Below are 22,358 nucleotides of genomic sequence, written 5' to 3'. Positions count from 1 at the left end.
GCTGTCACACACTGTCGACGCTTCCTTCAAGGCTGAGCACTGCCCCATTCAACGCCTACAACCTGCTCCCTGCTCCGAGGTCAGTCCCCGCCTCTGGCTTGCAGCAAGCAGTTAGTTCTCTGCCTGTTCTGCTGGTGTAACTTCTTTCTAGCTCAGGCCCCACTGTTTGTATCTCCTTCCGTAACCGCAGCAGTCCTCAAAACGGGCATTTCTGACACAAACTTAGTCTCAGAAACATACGCTACTGCTAACGGAGACATGGCAGTGGGGTCTCTCCCGGGTCACCCTCAAATGACGGACGGAAGGGAGGACATGACCCGAGCCACGGGACATGCATTTGAGTTTGACGCCCTTGCCGTTCCCTCCGCTGAAGCACAGAGATGGAGACCCGGCCATCACCCTCCCAGCCACACGTACACCTGAGGGGTCGTGTATCTTCCAAACCCACCGTAGCCTCAGATAGGAAACCTAGTAGAGCCAGGATCCACTGTTCTACCCACGCAGCAACAAGCAGCCAGCCGGCTGCTCTGACCACTGGGCTACACCAACCCCTTTGGCCAACGCTGTTGGCCTCTGACCGAACTCAACGCCAGCTCCGACCCCTGGCTTTTGTAAGGCAGTCAGAGGCATCCTGAGATAGCTTCACACAAACAAGCAAGCCCTGGCCAATGCCCTGCAGACAGCTTTTACTTTCTTTAAGAAAGATGAAAATGTTTTTAACATGCTCACAGAACCATCTGATGTTCCTGCTCTCCCTGCTTGCCCAAGGCCGCGTTGCCAGTGTGGACTGGGAACTCTCTCGAGCTGGAGGGAAATGTGCCTGTGTGAGCCTCTCTCGGTCCACAGGCGGGTCCCACAGGGCGGGCTAGTGTACGCTGGACCCTGGGTCTCATCATACTGAGTGGCCTGGCCCATCTGTCGCATGCCGGAGCTCACAGCGCCCTCGGCCAAGCCTCCCACCAGGCCTCTCAGGACTGGGGAGCAAGCGTGTTCTCTGCGGTCGGGGAGCCAGGCACCGGGACGCTACCAGGCAGTGTCAGGTGCGAACAACGCCCGAACCTTCTTACCTCGGGCTCCTCGGCCCCCTGCCCCCCTTCTTTCTCTCTGGAAAGAAACCGCAGCTCCAAACTCAGTGCTTTCCCCAGCTCCAATGAGGTTCGTGGAGCGGACATGTGGTGGGGGGCCAAGGGCCACAGCCTGGGTCTCAGGAGGCGTGCGTTCCAGATCTGTGTCTGAACACGGAACAGCGACCCGCAGCCCCGAGTCACGGCTTCCTCAGCCGTATGGGGAGGGGACTGGCTACGGCACGCTGTCCCCTGCCTCAAATGCCCACCCCTCCGCCTCCTCCTCCTGGGGCACCCCGTCCCTCTCTGGAGAGCCCCCCTCTGCCTCTGGTGGAGGGAACTCCTCCTCCTGCTCCGACTGCGCTTCGGGGAGAGGTGGCTTGTCTGTGTCCCTATGTGTCGGGGAATTCCTCTTGCCTGTGCTGTTCCCCGAGGAGCAATCTTAACCCTCAGGCCTTCAGTGAACTCAGAAGCAGGCGCACTCCTGCCTGCCGGGCGGGCACCCACCCGGGTGCACCTCTGCCCTCCGGGCTTCCAGGCAGCCAGTAACGGGGCTGATCTGCTTTTCATTCCACGGGGATTCCAGGCGCCCAGAGGAGTGTGATCTGTGAGTGACATTCGGCTCCAAACCCCCAGAGGCCCCAGAGGACTGTGCAGGGCCCCCACCGGGCCCAGGATCGGCCCTCTCGGGATGGCGTGACCTGGTCCCGGATCTCCCGGGCCGTCCCGGGTGTCTCGGGGAGCACAGCACACAGGGGTGTTTCCGTACCTGGCCTAGTTGTAATTCTTTGCGTAGCTTCGGGATAAACGGAAGTATTGGGGAAAATAAAAGCTGCACCCCCTGCAGACAAAAGGAGAGACAAACAAGTGAAGGTCTTCGGCTGCGTCCGAGGTCCATCTCCGCGGCAGCGCCCGGCCTACTCTGCCCGGCGACAGGGAGGGGGGCCTGGGGCCAGCGCAGCACGACCCAGCCGGAAAGGACAGAGCCGGCCAGAGGCGGACCCTGACGCTGGGAGCGGACACGGACTCCCTGGGCCCCCCTGGTGGGCGGGTGTCCTGCGTTTTGATTTTACAGCTTCTTGCTAAAGGCCGTCCTGGTGCCCGCCACGTGCCCAGCAATCTCAGTTTATTTTAAAAATCCTATGGGGGGTGTTTTAATTTTGAAATTGCACACACACACAAAAAAGTAAAATGTTTGAGAGCCCTGGAAAGCAGTCCCAAAGAACTGCATTTTGCCAAAGGCTACATGGATCTCGTTAAAAATGAACCCACATCTCCACTCGAATGCCTGTTTCCCTTTCTGTCTCTCATCAACACGTGTGTTAAGTGAGCAGAAAATACTCCCTTTTCTCGGCTCAGTCCCTGCGGAGCTGGGTGTCCCAGTCTTCGATCGCTTCTATGTTTAACAATAACAAAAGGATGACATCGGAGCTGTCCTGACACTTTCACTCACTGTCCCCATTTTTAAATAACCACGGAATTATCACAAAACACGTGTCACTCAAAGGTGTTTCCTAAGAGGGGGAAATGGCTTTGTCTAAGTTATTTGTTATTTCTGGCCACAAGGTCATTACTAAGCTAATGAGAGTAATCTACACGGGGAAAAGTATCCTAAACAAAACCTTTTTTTTTTTTTTTTTTTTACTTTACTCTAGCTTAAAAGCACAATGTTCTGAATACCGAGGACCAAGATCAAGTGGCAATTTCACTGTAATACTCAAACCTGGACTCCCATGATGCATTTTAAAATAAAATGGCAAGTCTTCGGAACACGGCTGCGTTTCCACGTGAGGGCTGACCCTGAGTTGGCTGGCTTGCTCACAGGGGTGACCTAAAACGCACCCTCACTGGCTTTACCCCCAGCCTGGGCCTGGGGGTGGCAGAGCGTGCCCGCAGGCTGAGCAGTGGGGGGGAGGGGGGGTGGCTATGCTCCTGCTGCTGTCTCCTCAGGAGGGGGGAGAGGGACCCCAACTTCGGGCACATACAGGGGAGGAAGCCCAGCCTCTACTCGGAGCCTCTGTGATGAGGGAGGGAGGGAGGAGGTTAACCTGGAAGAAGCACTATGTTACAGGCTACTGGGCTCCGGCAAAGATAAACAAACAAATAAAATGTGGAATTCATGGTTAGTGACAGAAGAGCAGGTACTCGGTTAGTCCCTCGTTTCATAGCCTCCGAAATCCTAACACCGTCTCCCTCTCAACAGACCCTTTCAAAAAACACCGCCATTCCCTGCGACTGCCCTTCGCGGATGCGCCAAGTCTGCGCTAGAAAGACTAACGGCAAGACGGTGGCCTAAGATGGACCCCAGAGGAGAAAATAAAACTGCTGCTTGTCCTAGTCAACATTCCTTGATGAATAAAAATGAAAAAGAAAAAAAAAAAAGAATGCTCTGGGCCGGACATGCTCTTGGTGACTACAGCCAGCACAGCGCCTCCTACCTGTCAAAACCCCTCAAGCATCCACCTCTGCCTCCTGCCGCACAGACGGGCCCACACTCCACCTGCACGCATGCACCTGCGGGAGCCCCCGGCCCTCCGGGCGGGCAGCATTACCTGTGTTTCTAGCATGCATTAACCGCGGAGAGTTTTGTAAGGCTTTATCAACATCATCTGAAGTCAAATGTGGAAGAGGAGCTACAAAACAAAACAGCAACATCAAAATGAAAAAGAGAGAGAATCACCTTCCTTAAAAAGAAAAAAAAAAGGAGAAAAACACCCCCCGCCCCCACCACGGCTGCTTGGCAGTCTCTCCCCGCCTGACTGGTTAGCGTGTTAAAACCTAGACGGGGCCCACAGGTGACCAGGGAGTGAGAGGTGGGGATGCCAGGCAAAGCGTTTACCCCAGCGCTTCCGCCACCCCACGCTCGCACTGCACCTGTCCCCCGACCATGCTCGTCGTCTGAGGAGCGAAAGCATGCAGCAGACTCTGTGGTTCATGCCTCTCACCCCACCGCGCCTCCCCTTCCGCACAGTCCCGCCATATCTCACGAGGCCAGGTGGGACGCCCCTCACACGTGGACGTGGGGAGTGAAGGGGGCCTGGTTTAGCGCGAGGGAAGGTAAGCCCATCCACCCCGTCCTCTGGGAGCCCTGCCACATGTCCCCAGCTCATTGGGGCACCGTGGAGACTAGATAAGGTGAGCAGATAAAGCTTCCTTTCCCTGGGGTCTTCACGGCCCAGGGGGCCCTGCAGGAGACAGCTGAGCGCTAAGGTGACTGTCTGGCTTCCTCTGAAAGTGCCGAGGGCTTCTCAGCCTGCGTTCGCCCACGGCGTCGCCTTCCAAGCGACCCGCTCTCTCAGATGCTCTCTGGGAACTGTGTTAGGTGCTGTCGGCAAACTGGATGGAACCCTGTGCAGCTCACGCTAACAAGAGCCACACCCCAGGGGCCTCGGTCCGGAGCGGGGGCCTCTTACTCTCTCTGAGGTAGTGGAGATGGGAGAGAAGGATGTCGGCGTTGTAGCTGGGCGTGAGCCTCTGGAAGTCGTCCTTGGTCATCTTGCACAGCTCCTTGCCGTCGATGTTCTGGAACAGCAGGACGTCGACGTCCGGAAGGCCGTACTCTTTCACGGCCCACTCCAGCCACTGCCGCACGTGGTCCGTGCTCCACAGCGTGGGGTCTGAGAGGGGATGGAAACATACTAGGTCAACGCCTGGAGATGAATTTCTGGGGCAGAGTCAGGGCTGTAGCCAGACTCCTGGACAAGGCACGACCTTGAACCATGCTCTAGGACAGGTCATGACCTTGAGTCAGGCGCCAGGACAGGTCAGGGCCTGGAGCCAGGCTCTAGGACAGGTGAGGGCCTGCAGCCAGGCTATGAGACAGGTCACGACCTTGAGCCATGCTCTCAGACAGGTCATGACCTTGAGCCATGCTCTTGGAGAGGTCAGGACCTTGAGTCAGGCTCCAGGACAGGTCAGGGCCTGAAGCCAGGCTCTGGGACAGGTCAAAGAGAATGTCTGGGGGAAAGGCAAAAACACCCACTGACTCACACACACAGATCACTGTCCTTAGCATGAACTGTTCTGGGAGTTTAGGCTTCCTCCCCCACCTGCCCCACTGTTGCTCGGATACTCCAAAGGTTCCTGCAGGGACGGGGGCGGATATTCTTTGCCCCCATTTACATTCATTTTAACCTTTTCACTTAAAATACATACGAATAAATGGAAAACTTCCTTAGACCATGACCAGTATCTTTATAGGAAATTATGAGTTAGCCACACATGTCAGGAAGATGCTAATTATAGATTACAAAACAATCCCAAATAGTATTTACACAAAATCCTGCAAGTACAGAATGGGATAGGAAGTGCAGGTAAGCCCCGGCCCTGCGGGGAGCTGGCCCTGATGAGAGCGAGCCGCCAGCTACGCGCTTTTCCTGCCGAGAACATGGCTGTGCAGCCAGCTCGCACCTGCAGGCCCTGGGCTGGCCTGGCCCTGACTCACATTCCGTAGCTGTGGCGCCCACACGCCCACAGGATGCAGGCAGGCGATGTCTTCACGCTCCCCTGAGGTGAGGGAGGGGGCCTGGGAGGGCAGGGCACTGGGGAGAAGGAGCGGGCGATCCCCAACAGAAACACAGCCAGGGCGCCCCACCCTCACGCCCGGGGGCCGGGGACTCAGGGCACCCACTGGCAGAGGGGCTCCTCCCTTGTGGCCCTCGGTTCCCAGACACCTGGGCCGGGAGCAGGAGCCCAGAGCTGTGACACCTGCGCCTCTCAACTTGCTGCGGCCTCTGCAGGCGGCTGCTCTTCTCTCTGTTTTACATGTAAAGTGCGAGCCCTGACCTCGGCCTCCGCACAGGCCCACAGGGGTCAGGCTGCAGATGCTCTGGTCACGGCGAGGGAAACCGTCTGGTGTGGGAGTCAGTCATCCTGAACCGCCGTTTCCCCGATCACTTCAGGCCACTTGGTCTTACTAACGTCCAGGCTCCCCACGAAGGGGCATGGCGTGTGCCGGTGAAACCCATTCTAAGTTTACAGGAGCAACGGTGATAGTGACAAATCTCCAGACAGTCGTAGTATGTGAGTTCTCTTCTCTTCCCTCCCTCCCTGCTTTCGTTCATTCCCTTCTCTTCCACATCTTTTTAAAACATTAAATGTACTGGGTGACATTGGTTAATAACGTGTAAGTTTCAGGTGTGCAATTCAGCACTACATCACCTGTGTGTTCTATTGTGTCCTCACCACCCTGAGTCTAGAGCAGCGGTTCTCAACCTGTGGGTCGCGACCCCTTTGGCAGGCGAACGACCCTTTCACAGGGGTCGCCTAAGACCATCCTGCATATCAGATGTTTACATGACGATTCATCACAGCAGCAACATGACAGTGATGAAGTAGCAACGAAAATAATTTTATGGTTGGGTCACAACATGAGGAACTATATTTAAAGGGCCAGAAGGTTGAGAACCACTGGTCTAGAGCAGGGGTCCTCAAACTTTTTAAACAGGGGGCCAGTTCACTGTCCCTCAGACCGTTGGAGGGCCGGACTATAGTTTAAAAAAAAAAAACTATGAACAAATTCCTATGCACATATCTTATTTTGAAGTAAAAAAACAAAACGGGAACAAATACAATATTTGTATTTGCATGTGGCCCTCGGGCCGTCGTTTGAGGACCCCTGGTCTAGAGTCTCCTTGTCACCAGATGTTTGACCCCCTTGAGCCTCGTCATCCTCGTCCCACCCCCTTCCTCTCCGATAACCGCCCCACTGTTGTCTGTGTCTATGAGTCTATTTGTTGCTGTCTGGTTTGTATCCCACGTGAGTGAAATTATAGGGTTCTTGTTTCATGGATATTTTTAATAGAAAGAAGTTACTTCAAATCCAGTGCGCGCTACTCTCATCCCAGCCCCTCCTGCACCCTCCAGGAGTAACCACTGACATCTGTACTTGCGTCACGGCTATAGATGCCAATACTTCCACCTATCGAGTACATGCATTGTTTTCTGTTCTTAAAGTTAACAGCAGTGGCAGCTGATTGGCTTTGGGCTCTCAGCCCTGTATTTTCAAGATGTGCCCAAGTTAATGGACGCAGGCACACTCAGCCAGCTAAGCAGCTCTCGGCACCCCTCCCATACAAATATGTCCAATTTACTGATCAATGCACCTCACCCCATGTCTGCATCCATGCACATGTGAAGGAGTCTGCACGGTCCACGGCCTGGGGTCCATATCAGAATCACGGGGAGATGGAAAAACTTCAGCTGCCTGGTCTTGCCCACGGAGGCCCTGACTTAATTGCTGGAGGGCAGCCCGGACATGAGGGCTGTGCAAAGCTCCCTGGGTAATTCCAATGTGTAACCCAGGTCCAGGCCACCTACCCCAGGCCTCTCTCCTCAGAGTGTGACCCTGGGACCAGCAGCATCGCCATGACCTGGGAGCTCATTAGACATGCAGAGTCTCTTGCCCTGGCCGGTTTGGCTCAGTGGATAGAGCGTCAGCCTGCGGACTGAAGGGTCCCAGGTTCGATTCCCGGCCAAGGGCACATGACTGGGTTGCGGGCTCTGTCCCCAATAGGGGGAGTACAGGAGGCAGCCGATCAATGATTCTCTCTCATCATTAATGTTTCTATCTCTCTCTCCTTCTCCCTTCCTCTCTGAAATCAATAAAAAATATATTTTAAAAGAAAAGAAATGCAGAATCTAGGGCGCCCCCCGGACCTGCTGAATCAGGGTGTGCATTTCCTCAAGCTCCTTGGTGACCCCCGTGCACACTAAGCTTGGGGGAGTCCTGGTCCGAGGTGCGTACCCAGATGTGCAGTTGCCGGGTCACAGGGCACGTGCCTGGTCACCTGCACCAGCTATGCTGGATTTCAACCCATATTCTACCCTCTCTCTCCATCAGCAATCAGTGCGCAGACTTGGCAAAGGCGGAGCCCGGCTCTCCTGCAGAGAGGAGAACGTCTACAAAGACCCCCACCGCCCTTCCCGCCGACAGGAAGGCGTGCCCACTGCTCCGCTGTCCAAACACATGGGAACAGCCTGTGAGTCTGCAAGCCGATCGTGGGGTGCAAGGTTCACTTTCTCCAGCTCACCAGGGTTCAGATGGCTCTTTAAAAAAAAAAATATATATATATATATATATATATATATATATATATATATATATGTTTTTATTGATTTCAGAGAGGAAGGGAGAGAGAGGGAGGGATAGAATCATTGATCAGCTGCCTCCTGCACACCCCCTACTGGGGATCAAGCCCACAATCTGGGCCTGTGTCCTGACTGGGAATCAAACCGTGACCTCCTGGTTTACAGGTCGATGCTTAACCACTGAGCCACGCTGGCCAGGCCAGACGGCTCTTGGTCACTGGGTCAGAACCCTGCTTTCAGGGTTACAACGTTCACGACTACAGACTGTGGCCACAGGTTTCTTCTCTACTCTCCCTCACGGAGCGTCATGATGCTCACACAGACACACGTGGAACGGTGGCCCGGACCCCTCACTCAAGTCCTCCTGTCCTCAGTGCCGTGCAGAGGACAGGGACACGGCTCGGAAGGAGCCTCCCTGCCCCCCTTCTCCCCAAGGCATCTCCCCGTGACTCCTCCAGGAGACTTCTTTTTGCTTTGCTTTGCCTTGAACCACAGGGCAGGCCCAGTGTAACCACTGCCTAGAAACCAGTTCACCCGGGGACTTCCTCCTCTTAGCGGCAGGACCAGAGTCTAGGGATGACACATAAATCCCTGAAAGCCACTGGGTCCTGCCGCCATGTGACAGGTCATCTCAGGAGGACAGCCCAGTCCCTCCCTGTGCCGTTAACTGGCTTCCCTCCCGAGCCAGGCTGCTGCGGCTCAATTTCCTTCAAGTGACTCCTGGGCAGGACGCCAGGCACCAGCTCCTGGACCTGCACCGTCTTATCTCTGAGATGTCGGTGGAGCAGCCGTGCTCCTGGGCTCCGGGCAGGAGTATAAGCCGCGCCCGCCCCTCCTGGGAGCCCTGCGGCCACACCTCTCCAGTGCCTTCTTAAAGAATAGGTGCGCGTTCTCTGAACTACAACCCCCCTCCCAGGAACTTATCCTGAGAAAATCGCAGAGGATGTGGGAAGTGATTTATGCCCACGGATGTCCTTTGTGGGGTGTTTATGACCGTGCAGCGCTGGAAACACCCTAACTGTCCCCCAGGGCAGCGTGCCCGGGGCTTGGGAAACCGAAACCCACACGGCTGAGTGCCTTTACAGGCAGGAACAACCGTCCCGGGTGGATTCAGTGGAAAAGTCTGAAAATGCTACGGCAGCAGCGTTGTATTTTGTGAAGGAAGAGAAGTGCGTCCCGGGAAAGAATTTTGGAGGAACATGCAGCTAAGTGGCAACTGCCTTTTCTGGGGGAAAAGGTGATGGAGATTTTTAGATTTTTTTTCTTTTTCACTAAACGGTATCTTCTATTTTTTTTTCTTAAAAAAAAAAAAAGCAGATAATGCATGGGTTAAAAATTATTTAAAAATTTTATCCTCCCCTATGTTCCAAATCAAAACAAGGTCTTATAAATGATTAAATATAGATTTATATGCGTACTTATTTATCACAGCGTCTTTATAAAATTTCTTTCAAGGGTATACAATTTTCATCTCGGCCTGGTCGGTGTGGCTCAGAGATTGTGTCGACCTAGGAACCAGGAGGTCACGGTTCCATTCCCGGTCAGGACACATGCCTGGGTTGCAGGCTCGGTCCCCAGTGTGGGGCGTGCAGGCAGCAGCCGATCCATGATTCTCTCTCGTCATTGATGTTTCTCTCTCTCTCTCTCTCCCTCTCCCTTCCTCTCTGAAACCAATAAAAACGTATTTTTAAAACATTTTTCATCTCACTTCCTTAGCTTGTTCATGGGAACTGCTTCATTTGAAAAGAATATAATTAAACAAAGTCAGGCAGCGTCTGTGTCCTTTCGGGATTTGATCTCTACGCCTTTGCCCTATAGTTTATAAGTAACAATTATTAAAAAGGAAGTAAGGCCCCTTGCTGGGGTGAATGAGGGCGTCCCTCTCCGACCTGGGCACCCTTGCTCTGGGACTACTCTCCAGGGGGTGTGAGAGAGACCAGTTTGCAAGGGACAAGCCCAAACTCTGCCGCCTGAAGCACATGGCCCTTAGCTCATCGGGCCCTGCGGTCTTCCCAGACAGTCCCCACCCCTTTGTCCCACAGCCACACCATCAGCTGCCATCTCCTGAGCCAACACCCAGGCTAGTGCCCACACAGCACCCACTGCTTCTGCTTCTTCTACCTTCACCTGCACTCACCACCCCCTGGAGGCTACCCTCCGTTGCTCTGGAGCTGTCAGTTCTTAGAGCGAGTCTCTGAGCAGGGAAGTGATAACAGGACCAGAGGCCAGGCCCTGCCCCAGTGAAAGCCCACACTGAGCCCCATCCCAGCTCCCTGGGCCAGCAGGGGTGCTGCAGCTGCAGACGGAATTTTCTAGGGCTCAGGCCAAGGTGCTGGGACCCAGCTCACCCTTCAACTCCCCAGAGAGCCCAGTCGAGTCTTGGTCTCCTCTGAGACCCATGACATGTCAGCAAAGCTTTCTTGCTTCTGTCCCACCTGCCATCACCGAGGGAGCTCACAAGGTCCCACAAGATTCAACAGGCCTTACCCAGCTGGCGTGGGTCAGTGGATGAACGTCGACTATAAACCAGGAGGTCACGGTTCCATTCCCGGTTGGGGTATGTGCCCGGGTTGTGGCCTGGATCCCCAGTGTGAGGCGTGCAGGAGGCAGCTGATCAATGATTCTCTCTCATTGTTGATGTTTCTCTCTCTCCCTCTCCCTTCCTCTCTGAAATCAATAAAAATATATTTTAAAAAATGATTCTACAGGCCTTCCCTCCTTCCCTGACCCGCAGGTCTGGGCGTGAAGGAGAAAGGGGAGGAGGCAGCAAGGGAGCCCCCACGAAGCATCAGCTTTGCCCGCGTTCAGACGTGGCAACCACACCGTCCGCCTCCAGGTAGTGGTGCGACTCAGGACACGTCACCTAACCTCTGACCGAGCCAAGTTTTCCTCAGTGGAGAGAACCAGGACCCGAGAAATGACTCCAACAGGATAAGGGCTGAGATGACTTTAACCCAAGGAAGAGTCACTGACAAGGACCACCAGGGTCAGAGGCGGCCAACAAAGGAATGGTGAGGATCTCCCGAGGGAGGCAGCTACAAACACGACCCACAGCCCAGAATGGAATGTGTTGTCCAAGTAGGACCTGCAAGTCCAGAGAAGCAGCAACGGATTCCAACCGGGAAAAAAGGCAAACGTTTCACCTGGGTGGCTTGAGTCTGCAATAATGGAAAGGATTTTGACAGAAGTAGGAGAGAAGCCCTGTAGTTTAGGGGAACAGCTTGAGCCCAGCGTCAGACCCAATGAGGCACGAAATAGCTCATGTGTTGAGGGAGACCTGGGCGTGGCTGGAGGGGAAGGGTTTCAAGGGATCCCAGCCACAGACAGATGGGGAGGGAGATGAAAGTTGGGGTCCCGGTCAAGGGGAGCCCTGAGTATCCTGCTAAGGAAGCTGGACTTTATCAGAGTCATCGAAAATGTCTGAGGAATCCAAGAATGTTTTAAATTACATCAAGCACCACAAACTTGGTGACAAAATAAAAGGCTTTATTGGGGGTCAGAATACCCATACTTGGGTCTGATTCAACCATTTACCGGATGTCAACCTTTAGCTCTCTGGGAGTCGTTTTTGTTGGTGGTGGGGGATTAAGCAGTGAGCTGTTGGGCGACTAGAGAAGTAAGTGAGATAATGTATGTGAAAGCACTCTGCCAACATGACGTATTGCAGCGAAGGAACGCACCCACACCCTGGGCTCTGCATTGCAAACTTGGCTAAAATGAAATAAGCCATCCATTATCGCCCGGCAGCCTCTTCCTTTAAACACAAAAGTCTGATTTATCACTTTATTTTAAGAAGCTCTTGGAGGTGCTTCTGTCAGATGAATCATGAGCCGCCGAAGATAAGTGGTGTTTTCAGCCTCCAGTCCAATTGTTTTGAAAACATCTGTGTCATCATTCCACATTTCACGGACATCCACGCGGCGAATCCGGCACAGGGGCGGGGACAAGGAGCCATCTCTCTCTCTCTCTCAAGCCTCTTATTCGCATCTTAGCCGACATGGTTAATATCCCAAAGTTGTACGGATGCTATTTCAGTATATTGGAATTTAAAGAATAAATAAAAGCAAAGCACAGAGTTCTGAACTGGCAATGTTTCCTGTACTGGGTGGCTGGGTGGAGAGGCAGTGGATGGGAGGAGGGTTGAATTTTCTTTTTTTTACATTTCTCTGCAACTGGATTATGACCTAGAGTTCCGAGGTTGCTAGGAAAGTATGAAGTGGATATTTAAATTAGCTGGAGGATACTGCATTGCTGCAGACATACTGTACACCGTCAGGAAACCGAATCCCTCACGCAGGCAGGCATCCTATTTCGAAGACCCCTCCTGGGGAACGAATGGCAAGCATAAGCAACAGCCAACAGAGATCACTGGCTTGCATTTGAGTTTTAATCCACCAGAAATTGAAATTTGATCTCTTTACAGCCTATCCTCAAAGCTGTGTCTGAAACTCTTGATTTCCAAACTTATGGGTGGAGGTGTTATCATTCTGATCATTATTAATTTCTAGCTTTATTGCACTTTAGCTGGTGAATGAGGTCATATGACATGGATTTTCTTTTATACTGGCTGTTTCCTTTTTTTTTTTTTTTTTTTTTTGGTATTTCTGTAGATGTGTCTTGAGTGCTTAAAAATACAAGATCTCTAACCTTTGGATGCAGGTTTCTATACCTAACCACTGAATCAAAATTGGTAACCCGTATGTAATTTTTGTGCCACTGATTTATCAATTACTGAGAAGGGCACATTAAAATCTCTCACTAAAGTGGATTCATCTGTTTTTTATGTATTTTGAAACTATCTGACTAGGCATAGACAAGTTTGTCATTGTCATATATTTCTGTAAATGCAATCTTTTTTCATTGTGTAATAATCCTCAATTATCCCCAGTAATGCTTTCTGCTTTCTATTTCCACTGTTGTCAGCTTTATTTTGATTAGAATTTGACAGTATGTCTTATTCCATCTGTTTGCCGTCACTCTTTCTTTGTGTTAGATATTTTTGTAGAACGTACATAACTCATTTTGGAGTGTTTTTAAGAACTCTTTCACTCTCTGTCATTAACAGCCAATTTGGTGTATTAACATTTATTGTTACTGATTTAGCTATTTCTACCATCTTATTTTGTGTTACTGACCTTGCTTTGGTCTTTATTTCTCTTTTCCAAATGTCTGATTAGATTGATCTATTTTTCTTCATTTTTTCCCTTTCTCTACTGGTTTGGCTGTTTAACATTCTAGCTCTATTCTATTTCTTTACTTGTTAACCTTTAAACAAAACACATTTAATCATCAAATACATCCTTTTCCCAAAGAACGCAAGGAATGTAGAGATCTCCAACTCTCATCGTCCATCCCTAATCTTACATGATAATGTTGTCCAATGTTTTTGTTCTGTCTTATTATTGTACTCCCTAGTTAGGAAGCTGTGGTTGTCACTTCATAGCCATATCTCTTTAATCTGCCCTCATGTTAACCAATTTCATTGCTCTCACTTCCTTCTTAGATTTCACTCCTTTCCCCTTAGCATCCATTTTCTCTCTTTATTAAATCCTCTGTTACTTCCTGAAGGGGGGAGGTCAGTTACCAGCAAACTCACTCTTTGAAAGAGTCTTTATTTCACCTTCAATAAACCTCATAGATTAGACTGTGCTTTTAATAAACTTTTCATTTGTACCCACTCAAGTTTACTTTCTTCATCTAAACGCATTATTCTAAAGAACCCATTGCTTCACCTGGCTACTAACTGGGGCTGTGGCAGAAAAAAAGAAAAACAAAACCAAAAAAAAAGCGGGTTAAGAGCCCAGAAGGCAGCTAGAATATGCCTGTTTCTCCTGGTCCCGGGAGACCTTCCGTCTACAGCCCCCTGTCCTCTGATCTGTTGTTGAGGAGTCTGTGCCCTGGTTAACTGTCATTATTTGCAGATGGTCTGTGCTTTTTCCTGAGTTAGCGTTTAAGTGTTTTGTCTCTGCACTTGCAGGCTCACCAGAATGTGATGGCTGTGGCTTGTTCTTATTTTTTCCTTCCCTGGCAGGCGCTTCCTATATTTGGGAACTGGTCTTGTTCATCAATTTTGGGAAGGTCAGCGTTTATCTCTTCAAATACTTCATCTCTTCCGTCCTCTGTTTCCTCCTTTCTGGAACTTCATTAGATCTGCATAGGACGCTACCCCGAGTCCTTCCCACTCCGACCGTCTCATGTTTTCCCTCTCTGTCACGGCGCTGCACTCCGAGAGCAACCTCAAGTCTACTTCCTTACAGTCACTCGTCAAATTAACTGCTTACCACATCTACTGAGTTTCTAACACTTTCTTTGAATCTTTTTTTGTGTGTGTGTTTTTAGCAGTTCTATTTCTTCTTCTTCAAAATAATATGTTCTTTTCCAAATTATCTTATTTCTCTCCTTTTTGGTTCCTTCTTGTATGTATTTCATCATTTTTAAATCTATTTACTTTACATTCCCCATCCTATACTTCAATTATCTACCATTCTTGAGAGTTTAATCACGCTAACTGCTGTTTCTGCTGAATCTTGGTCTAGGGCAGTGATGGCGAACCTTTTGAGCTCGGCATGTCAGCATTTTGAAAAACCCTAATTTTGGTGCTGTGTCACATATAGAAGTTTTTTGATATTTGCAACCATAGTAAAACAAAGACTTATATTTTTGATATTTATTTTACATATTTAAATGCCATTTAACAAAGAAAAATCAACCAAAAAAATGAGTTCATAGGTTCGCCATCACTGGTCTAGGGAGACTGTCTCTTCTTATTTTTGTAATTTGGGGTTGCAGAGCCATCTTTGGTGGGTCTTTTCTTTAAAAAAATGTTTTTATTGATTTCTGAGAGAGGAAGGGAGAGGGAGAGAAAGAGAAACACCAATGATGAGAGCTGCCTCCTGCACGCCCCCTACTGGGGATTAAGCCCACAATCCGGGCATGTGCCCTGACAGGGAATTGAACTGTGACCTCCTGATTCATGGGTTGGCCACACCAACTACTGAGCCACACCAGCCCTGCTTCAGTGGGTCTTTATCTGCAAGAAATGTGTAAGGCTCAGATGGAAGACATGCCCCTCGAGGAAGATTCTGTATCTACTACTGTCTGGATTCCATGAGCACCTTTCAGTGGTTAATTTCTCAGCCTGGGGGTTGCTGGGATACGCAGTGGTGTGTAGGTGTGTATAGGGATTGGTCCAAATTCCTGCTCTGTGTAATCTCAAGACCTCATCCCTGCCCCTCACTGACCTTTAAACCCCAAATCTCTATATTACAGGCACCGGTACCCCACCCCCACCCCCACCACCTAAGCTGACCCGGTGCCAACGTGAGAATGGGCTGCTCTGTTCCCAGTTCCCTCCTTGTTTTAGTCTCTAAGGAACTCACTTCCTCCCAGTTCAGCTTTGCATTAAAAGGATGTTAGATGTTAGATTCTGGGCAGCATTTCCAGGTTTTAAGTTCAGTGTCTCACAGAACCAAGCAAGAGCCTTTTCTGCATAGTTTTTACCTATTACTCTACACCTTTTCCATGTTTAAAGGAAGAGGTTCATGATAGGTAATACCTGTTACCCTGACCGGATCACAGGCTGCCCAGATATGTGGTTAAACATTATTCCTGGGTGTGTGTGTGTGTGTGTGTGTGTGTGTGTGTCTCCAGAGGAGATGCGCATTTGAATTGGTGCCTGAGAATGCAGGTGGCCCTCCCCTGGATGGAGGGAATCCTGACCTGGGGCCTGAGTAGAACAAAGGGGTGGAGGCAGGGAGGACTGTAACTGCCAGTCCTGGACTGGAGGACTGGGGGCTAAACGTCTCCTGCCTTCAGTCCCTGGATGTCAGGCCTTAAGACTCGGGCTGAAGGCACCACTGTCAGCTCTTCTCAGTCTCAGTTTGCAGATGGCGGATTGTGGATTCTACAATTTACTCAGCCTCGTAATCACGTGAGCCAATTCCTCATAACAGATGGATATGGATGAGAGAAAATGAGAGACAGATATGAGAGAGAGGGAGGGAGAGAGAGGGGGCGCTCTGCTTCTGTGAAGAACCCTAATACCAAGTTGAACAAAGATCATCAAGACTCTTGCACCTCCCCCTCGGTGATCCTGACTCCCACCAACTAAACTGGGCAACCATTGGAGCCATAACTGCCGTTCACTGACCTCTGCTTGCTGCTCTGTCTGCTGACTAAGATGCAAAATTATAATCACCATCCCACCAACCTTATAATCTAAGAGAATAGACGGGCTCATAAATAACCAACTCTAATAAGATTAAGACATAACATGTTGGCCTTCCAGGCTTGGTCAGAGAGTAGATTCTTCTATCACTTGTCCTTCATCTGCTTTCGAAGCCCAGCCCAGAGATGCCCTATGCAGGGAAGGTCCTGTGAGAGCAGGGGGAGCCTCTGCCAGTGTGAGACTCAGAACCCCAACTTTACACCAACGGCTGGGCACGTGCTGACTCTCACTGAGCACGTGCTGGCTACTGCACCCAACGGCTCTCTGATGTAACCCCTGCTCCCCGAGGGCGGGTTCTCAAGAACCAGGCTGGTGGGATGGGCTTTGCGACCGGCAGGAAGGGGGTCACGTCTCCAGCCTGGACCGGCTCGAGGGCCAAGCCCAGGGGGTCCTCCCGGGGACACACGCTGCCTTCCCTGCGACACTTCTATTTGAACACGGAATTGTTTCCCCAAACAACTCTTTTTATATTGTTTCGGCTGCCAGGAAACTCCAAGCCACACTGGAAGCTCAGCTACAGCATCGTGGCTGAGCCGCGTCAAAGGGCTGCATTCCCCCTCCATGGGGGCCTGGCTTTTCACCAACGTCTTTTAATTTTTATTTATTGAGTTTGGAGAGAGGGGAAGGAGGAAAGGGGGCGTATCAGGACCACACTTTAACCAGCTGAGCTGCCCGGCCAGGGCTCCACTAACATTTTTAATTGCCTTAGTGCCGCCCCCTAATTTCCATTTGAACAGTAGTCTGGTTCACACGTTTATCTGCAGTTTCTTTCACAAGGCATCTCAACTCCTTCATGCAATCAAATAGTGTATCTGTATGGAAGTAAGGATATAGACCAGGGGTCCTCAAACTTTTTAAACAGGGGGTCAGTTCGCTGTCCCTCAGACCGTTGGAGGGCCGGACTATAGTTTTTAAAAAAACTATGAACATGCCGAAACCGGTTTGGCTCAGTGGATAGAGCGTCGGCCTGGGGACTGAAGGGTCCTGGGTTCGATTCCAGTCAAGGGCATGTACCTGGGTTGCGGGCACATCCCCAGTGGGAGATGTGCAGGAGGCAGCTGATCGATGTTTCTCTCTCATCGATGTTTCTAACTCTCTATCTCTCTCTCTCCCTTCCTCTCTGTAAAAAAACCAATAAAATATATTTAAAAAAAAAAAAAACTATGAACAAATTCCTATGCACACTGCACATATCTTATTTTGAAGTAAAAATAACAAAACGGGAACAAATACAATATTTGTATTTGCATGTGACCCGCGGGCCGTAGTTTGAGGACCTCTGATATAGACTATAATCTAAAACAAAATGAAGTGTTGTAATAAAAGACTTGCTAAGATGTAAGAGAAGCAGTTAGTTTGCCAAAAGATCAAGGAAGGTTTCCTAGACACGGTGGGTGTGAAAGAAGCCTTGAGGAGAAGGGCTGTGGGCACAGACAGGAGTGGGGGCACTCCATCCGGGGGGACAGCACAGAGGAAGACGCTGGGCTGTGACAATGCAGGGCGGTGACTGGCGAGCAGGACATTGTGCAGGAAAATGGCGGGGGCGGCAAAGGGATTCGGGAATCGGGTCACGAGGGGTACAGAGGAAGCTGTTCTTGACCAGTCATGTTTACATCCATCTCGTTCCCCAGATGCCTTGAAGCATCTGTCTGAATCACTCATGGAAGTCTTAATCACAGGCCTCCTGGTCTTATCTGCTTGTTCTTATCTCCTTCTGTCAGGGCGGGCCGCTTCCTCTGTGACTCCTGTGAGTGACAAGTGCTCAGTGAATGCTGCTTGAATTAAGCCAAAGTCCCCAGCATGCAGGGTCTGAGTAACACACGATGAGTAGTTTCAACCGTGTGTGTTTGGGGGCCAAGAAGAGGGGTCTTTAAGTTGCATAGAAGCTTTCATTCATGGTGACTGGAGCACAGTAAGTGCTCTGTGAATGAACGAACGAATGAATGAATGAACGAATGAAGAGAGAAACCAGTGAAGAGCTGAATGTGGCTACTCCTTCTCTCCGAGACTCATGATTACCACGACTTCTTAAGCTCAAGGTGGATAGTTAGGAAATAAAAGTAGCCTCTTTGAAAAACCCAACACTTCGGCATCCATTTTAGGGAATAAGAACAGAGAAAAAGAAAAATCTTTCAAAATAATGTAAGCGGCTAGCACCAGAGGGCCCGTTGCGTTCTGGTCAGCATTTTGCAACTTTTGAGAAAAGTGGATGAAGACTGCGCCTTCCTCTTTGTCAGCCTCCTGGTTAGCACATCGCCGAGCACAAGCCAATCCCCACAAAGCAACAGTGGCCGCCAGAGGCACCCGGGCCGGAGGGACGGCATCCCCAGCGGAGCTTCGCGAGCCACGCACTCACGCCCCAGAGAACATGCTCATTCCCCGGTGCCCTGGGGACCCGCCGACTCTACACACGGGCCTGTGCTCACAGCCCTGGGAGGCAGCCCTGCGGACACTGCGAGCCAGGGGCCAGCCTGGGACTCACGCGGCCTTGGCTGCTGATAAGAGCACAGCACCATGCACCCGGGCCTGGTATGGCGCTGACCCAATTGGTCCAAATGGCGCTCTGTGCTGACAACAGTGACCGTTGGCGAGATGCCCTCGGCGCTCAAGCTGTGTTTTGGTCCCAGGTCCCTGGGAATGCCTTGACCCGTGGCCTTTACCAAACTGATTGTGACTAAAACTACATCGTAAGGGAGAAACTTTAGGAAGACCAAGGTCCCTCCTACCAGATGGGGGATGATGATAATGATGATGATGATGACTTTGGAATGTCAATGTGAGATTACTGCTTTCCGTGCTTCCTTTGTGCCGCCCCCTCTTCTAAAAGTGACAGAGCATGCCTTTATTAAGAGTTACTAACACATGTTAAAGTGAACTTTGCTCAGTGTCTTCTGTCCAGATTAGAGGTTCTCACACTGCATGATGTGGGAAACCCGCCCAGGAGCGTGTTAACAGGGTCCTCCCCTCCCACCTGGAGGCAGAAAGTCTAGGAGCTCCATTCTTAAATCAAAGCCCCCAGGCGTTCCTCATGGCAATGGCTGGAGCAGGCCTGGGGAACAGCCTCTAGTCCGGCTCCAATCAAGCTGAGCCACCAGGAGCCGTTTACCAGGCCAGGACTCAGGCCCCTCGAATTAAGATCGATGTCACTGAAAGCCACTGTGAGGTACATCCATGTCAGAAAGAGCCAACCCGTGAGATACAGACCTAGACATACAGATATGCACACCAGATAGACAGACCGATGACAGTCAGATGGTATAGATCCATAGGCAGATGAGAGAGAGCTGATAGATGATAGATAGACAGATGAAAGACATATGGTACAGACAAATAGATGACACAGAGACAGACAGATTAAAAGTACAGCTGTGATTCACTGTCTAACTAGTACTCTTTGAGAGGGAGAGGCACAATCCAATAAGTTTGCCAGGGCAACAGGCACAAGCCAGGGCCTCCCACAATGTCCGGTGGCCCTGCCAATAAGGGCTTTCCTCGTGACTTTCCTGTAATCTTCCCGTAACAAACCAAGGAACACATTTTTTCTCTTGACTCAGAATGGATAGCTGGGCTTCCTCTTTGCCACATTAGTTTCCTTTTACCTTATGGATACTGAGTCCTGAGTCCCCTTTGCACTGCCTGCTGACACCGTGGAGCCAAAGGACACCCACTTTATAGCTCTGGTGTTAAGGACGGCATCACAGGCGGGGACACTGAGAAGTGAGGGAGCCAAGTAGAAGAATGCCCTCGGAGCACAGACAAGGCCCGGGCCTGCTTTTGTGCCATTGTTTCTCCCGCCGCTCTCTGGCCAGCGCATCTCAGGACTGTTTGTAGCTCTGGGGCATGAACTTCGGTATGTAGTTGCTTGATGGTACAAATACTTAGAAATAATGTTTTTTTTCGAGCTCTCTTTATGACGTGCATGTGTAGGTGTTAATCAAAGCATCTAACTAGCACAAACTACATAAACCATTCAGACCCAGGTCTGGAGAATTCTCTCTCTGTATGCAGAACACTCTATGCCCAAAATGTGCCTGAGGGAGGCCTGGATCCTGGAGTGAGGGTGGAGATGGGGGTGCAGGTGCAGGTGGGGGTGCAGGTGAGGGTGCAGGTGCAGGTAGGGGTGCAAATGCAGGTGAGGGTGTAGGTGCAGGTGCAGGTGGGGTGCAGATGCAGGTAGGGGTGCAAATGCAGGTGAGAGTGTAGGTGCAGGTGCAGGTGGGATGCAGATGCAGGTGCAGATGCAGGTGGGCGTGCAGGTGAGGGTGTAGGTGTAGGTGCAGGTGCAGGTGGGGGTGCAGGTAGGGGTGTAGGTGCAAGTACAGCAGCTGACAGAGTGGCCTCAGGTCCTGCAACCTCAGGGCCACGTTGGGGAATGATCTGGATTGTGCAATGCAGCTGTGTGTGTGCGTGCACGCATGTTCATCTGTGTGTCTGTGTATGAGCACAGATACATGAAGCTTGACCAATAACTGAAAGACACAACTTGCAAAATCAGCCACAATTAGCTCTCTTACAAACACTATTAACTGAATAACTGCCCGCGCTCGCGTGAAGCAACCCCAGGCGGGAGCAGCTGAAAGAGGACTTGCCTCAGGAGCTGAAACCGGCCTTTACACAAACACTCTGAACCAATCTGCGCGCCAGCCCTCCGCCCACCCCACTGGCACCGACGATGGATCAGAAATGGTGGGCGCTCAGACTTGATTAAACTGGCTCTTTGCCACTTGCCCGTGTGAACATCTCTCCTGGTTTCTAACATTTTACTCAACAAAGAAAGCCTCAAGTCGGCCCATTGGAAAGGGTTTGGGTGACATCAAAGCACACCGATGGCAGGACAGAACCAAGACCTCACTGGGCAAAGGATGTAAGTGGCACTAGGTCATCTCCTGGGCCTGTGATTCCATGAGGAACCAAGACAATAATTTTCTTTCTTTCTTTTTTAATATTTTCATTGATTTTTAGAGAGGGAGAGGGATACGTGATAGAAACATCAATGAGAGAGAAACATGATTGACTGGCTGCCCCCTGCCTGCCCCCTATGGGGGGTCAAGCCTGCAACCCAGTCATGTTCCCTGTCTGGGAATCAAACCAGTGATCTCTTGATTCATAGGTCGACGCTCAACCACTGAGCCACACTGGCCTGGCAAGACAAGAATTTTCAATGCAGACCTTTCTTCAGACTGATTCTCTCATTTTAGAAATCAAATGACTTTGCTTTGCCTAAACTGAAGCAATTCCATTCTTGAGGAGGAGGAGGTGGGGTGGGCTTGGGAGGGAGTCCCCTGGGTTTCCGCCTCATTCTGTCCATATCCAGCCGGTGCCTGTGGCGTAGCAGCCCTGCCCCCCCCCCCCACCTGTCCCCCAGCACAAGCCTTTCTGAGACGCCACACATGCAGGATGGGTACCATGGCCTGCTCGTTTCTGTATTTTCCCCGTTCAAAAGGAGATGCCTCCTGGCCCAAGGCACAGGGGCAGGTGACACATCTTGGGTGTGCACCACAGTGGCCACGATCAAACCAAACACATGTGCCCTACGAAAGTCTCATAAGGTGCTTCAAGGTCAGGGATGGCCACCAAGGACAATCCTTTCCACACCAACTGCATCAAATAGGCTTCCTAGTTTGCCGAGAGCCACCAGTGACAAGCCTGCAGAGAAACTGAGCCCATGAATCCAAGGCCAAGTGCTCTGCTCTCTCAACTCTCCTGTTTGGAAGGAGATAAAACCCCACTGGATGTGAACTTCTGCAGAGTAAGGGGTGGGAGTCATACCACGGAGAGGACTTGAACCTGCCTGCTGTCACACTGCCCTGGATGGAGGGACAGCTCAGTCCGAACAAACATCACCCCTGCATCCCTTTCAGGACCTACCACGGCCACAAAGAGTAGCCGGCACATTCACCCGGAGGCCAGGCTTCCTCCGTCGCTCACTCTTCCCTCAGCAACATTCACTGAGCACCTCCCACCTGTGGGCACTGCAC

At 51.0% G+C, this 22,358-nt stretch overlaps 1 protein-coding gene across 5 annotated transcripts in view; it reads right to left on the bottom strand.

The window, feature by feature from the left end:
- ERG (ETS transcription factor ERG) overlaps nt 1-22,358 on the bottom strand; it is a 153,455-nt gene that overhangs the window by 15,533 nt on the left and 115,564 nt on the right. For 4 of the 5 annotated variants that reach the window (XM_070407188.1, XM_070407189.1, XM_070407186.1 and 1 more), the window contains 3 exons: nt 4,478-4,681; nt 3,617-3,697; nt 1,834-1,905 (listed from right to left, as the gene is read on the bottom strand). In XM_070407188.1, coding sequence (XP_070263289.1) covers nt 1,834-1,905; nt 3,617-3,697; nt 4,478-4,681 — 357 coding nt within the window. The remainder of the gene's footprint in view (nt 1-1,833; nt 1,906-3,616; nt 3,698-4,477; nt 4,682-22,358) is intronic. The other variant, XM_070407190.1, reaches the window with a different exon arrangement.

This window comes from Myotis yumanensis, unplaced genomic scaffold (genome assembly GCF_028538775.1).
Source record: "Myotis yumanensis isolate MYYU_CA2020_CCGP unplaced genomic scaffold, mMyoYum1.0.hap1 SCAF_2, whole genome shotgun sequence".
NCBI classification, from domain to species: Eukaryota; Metazoa; Chordata; class Mammalia; order Chiroptera; family Vespertilionidae; genus Myotis; species Myotis yumanensis.
The sequence above is the reverse complement of the archived record's forward strand: the minus strand, read 5'-3'. Positions and strand labels throughout refer to the sequence as shown.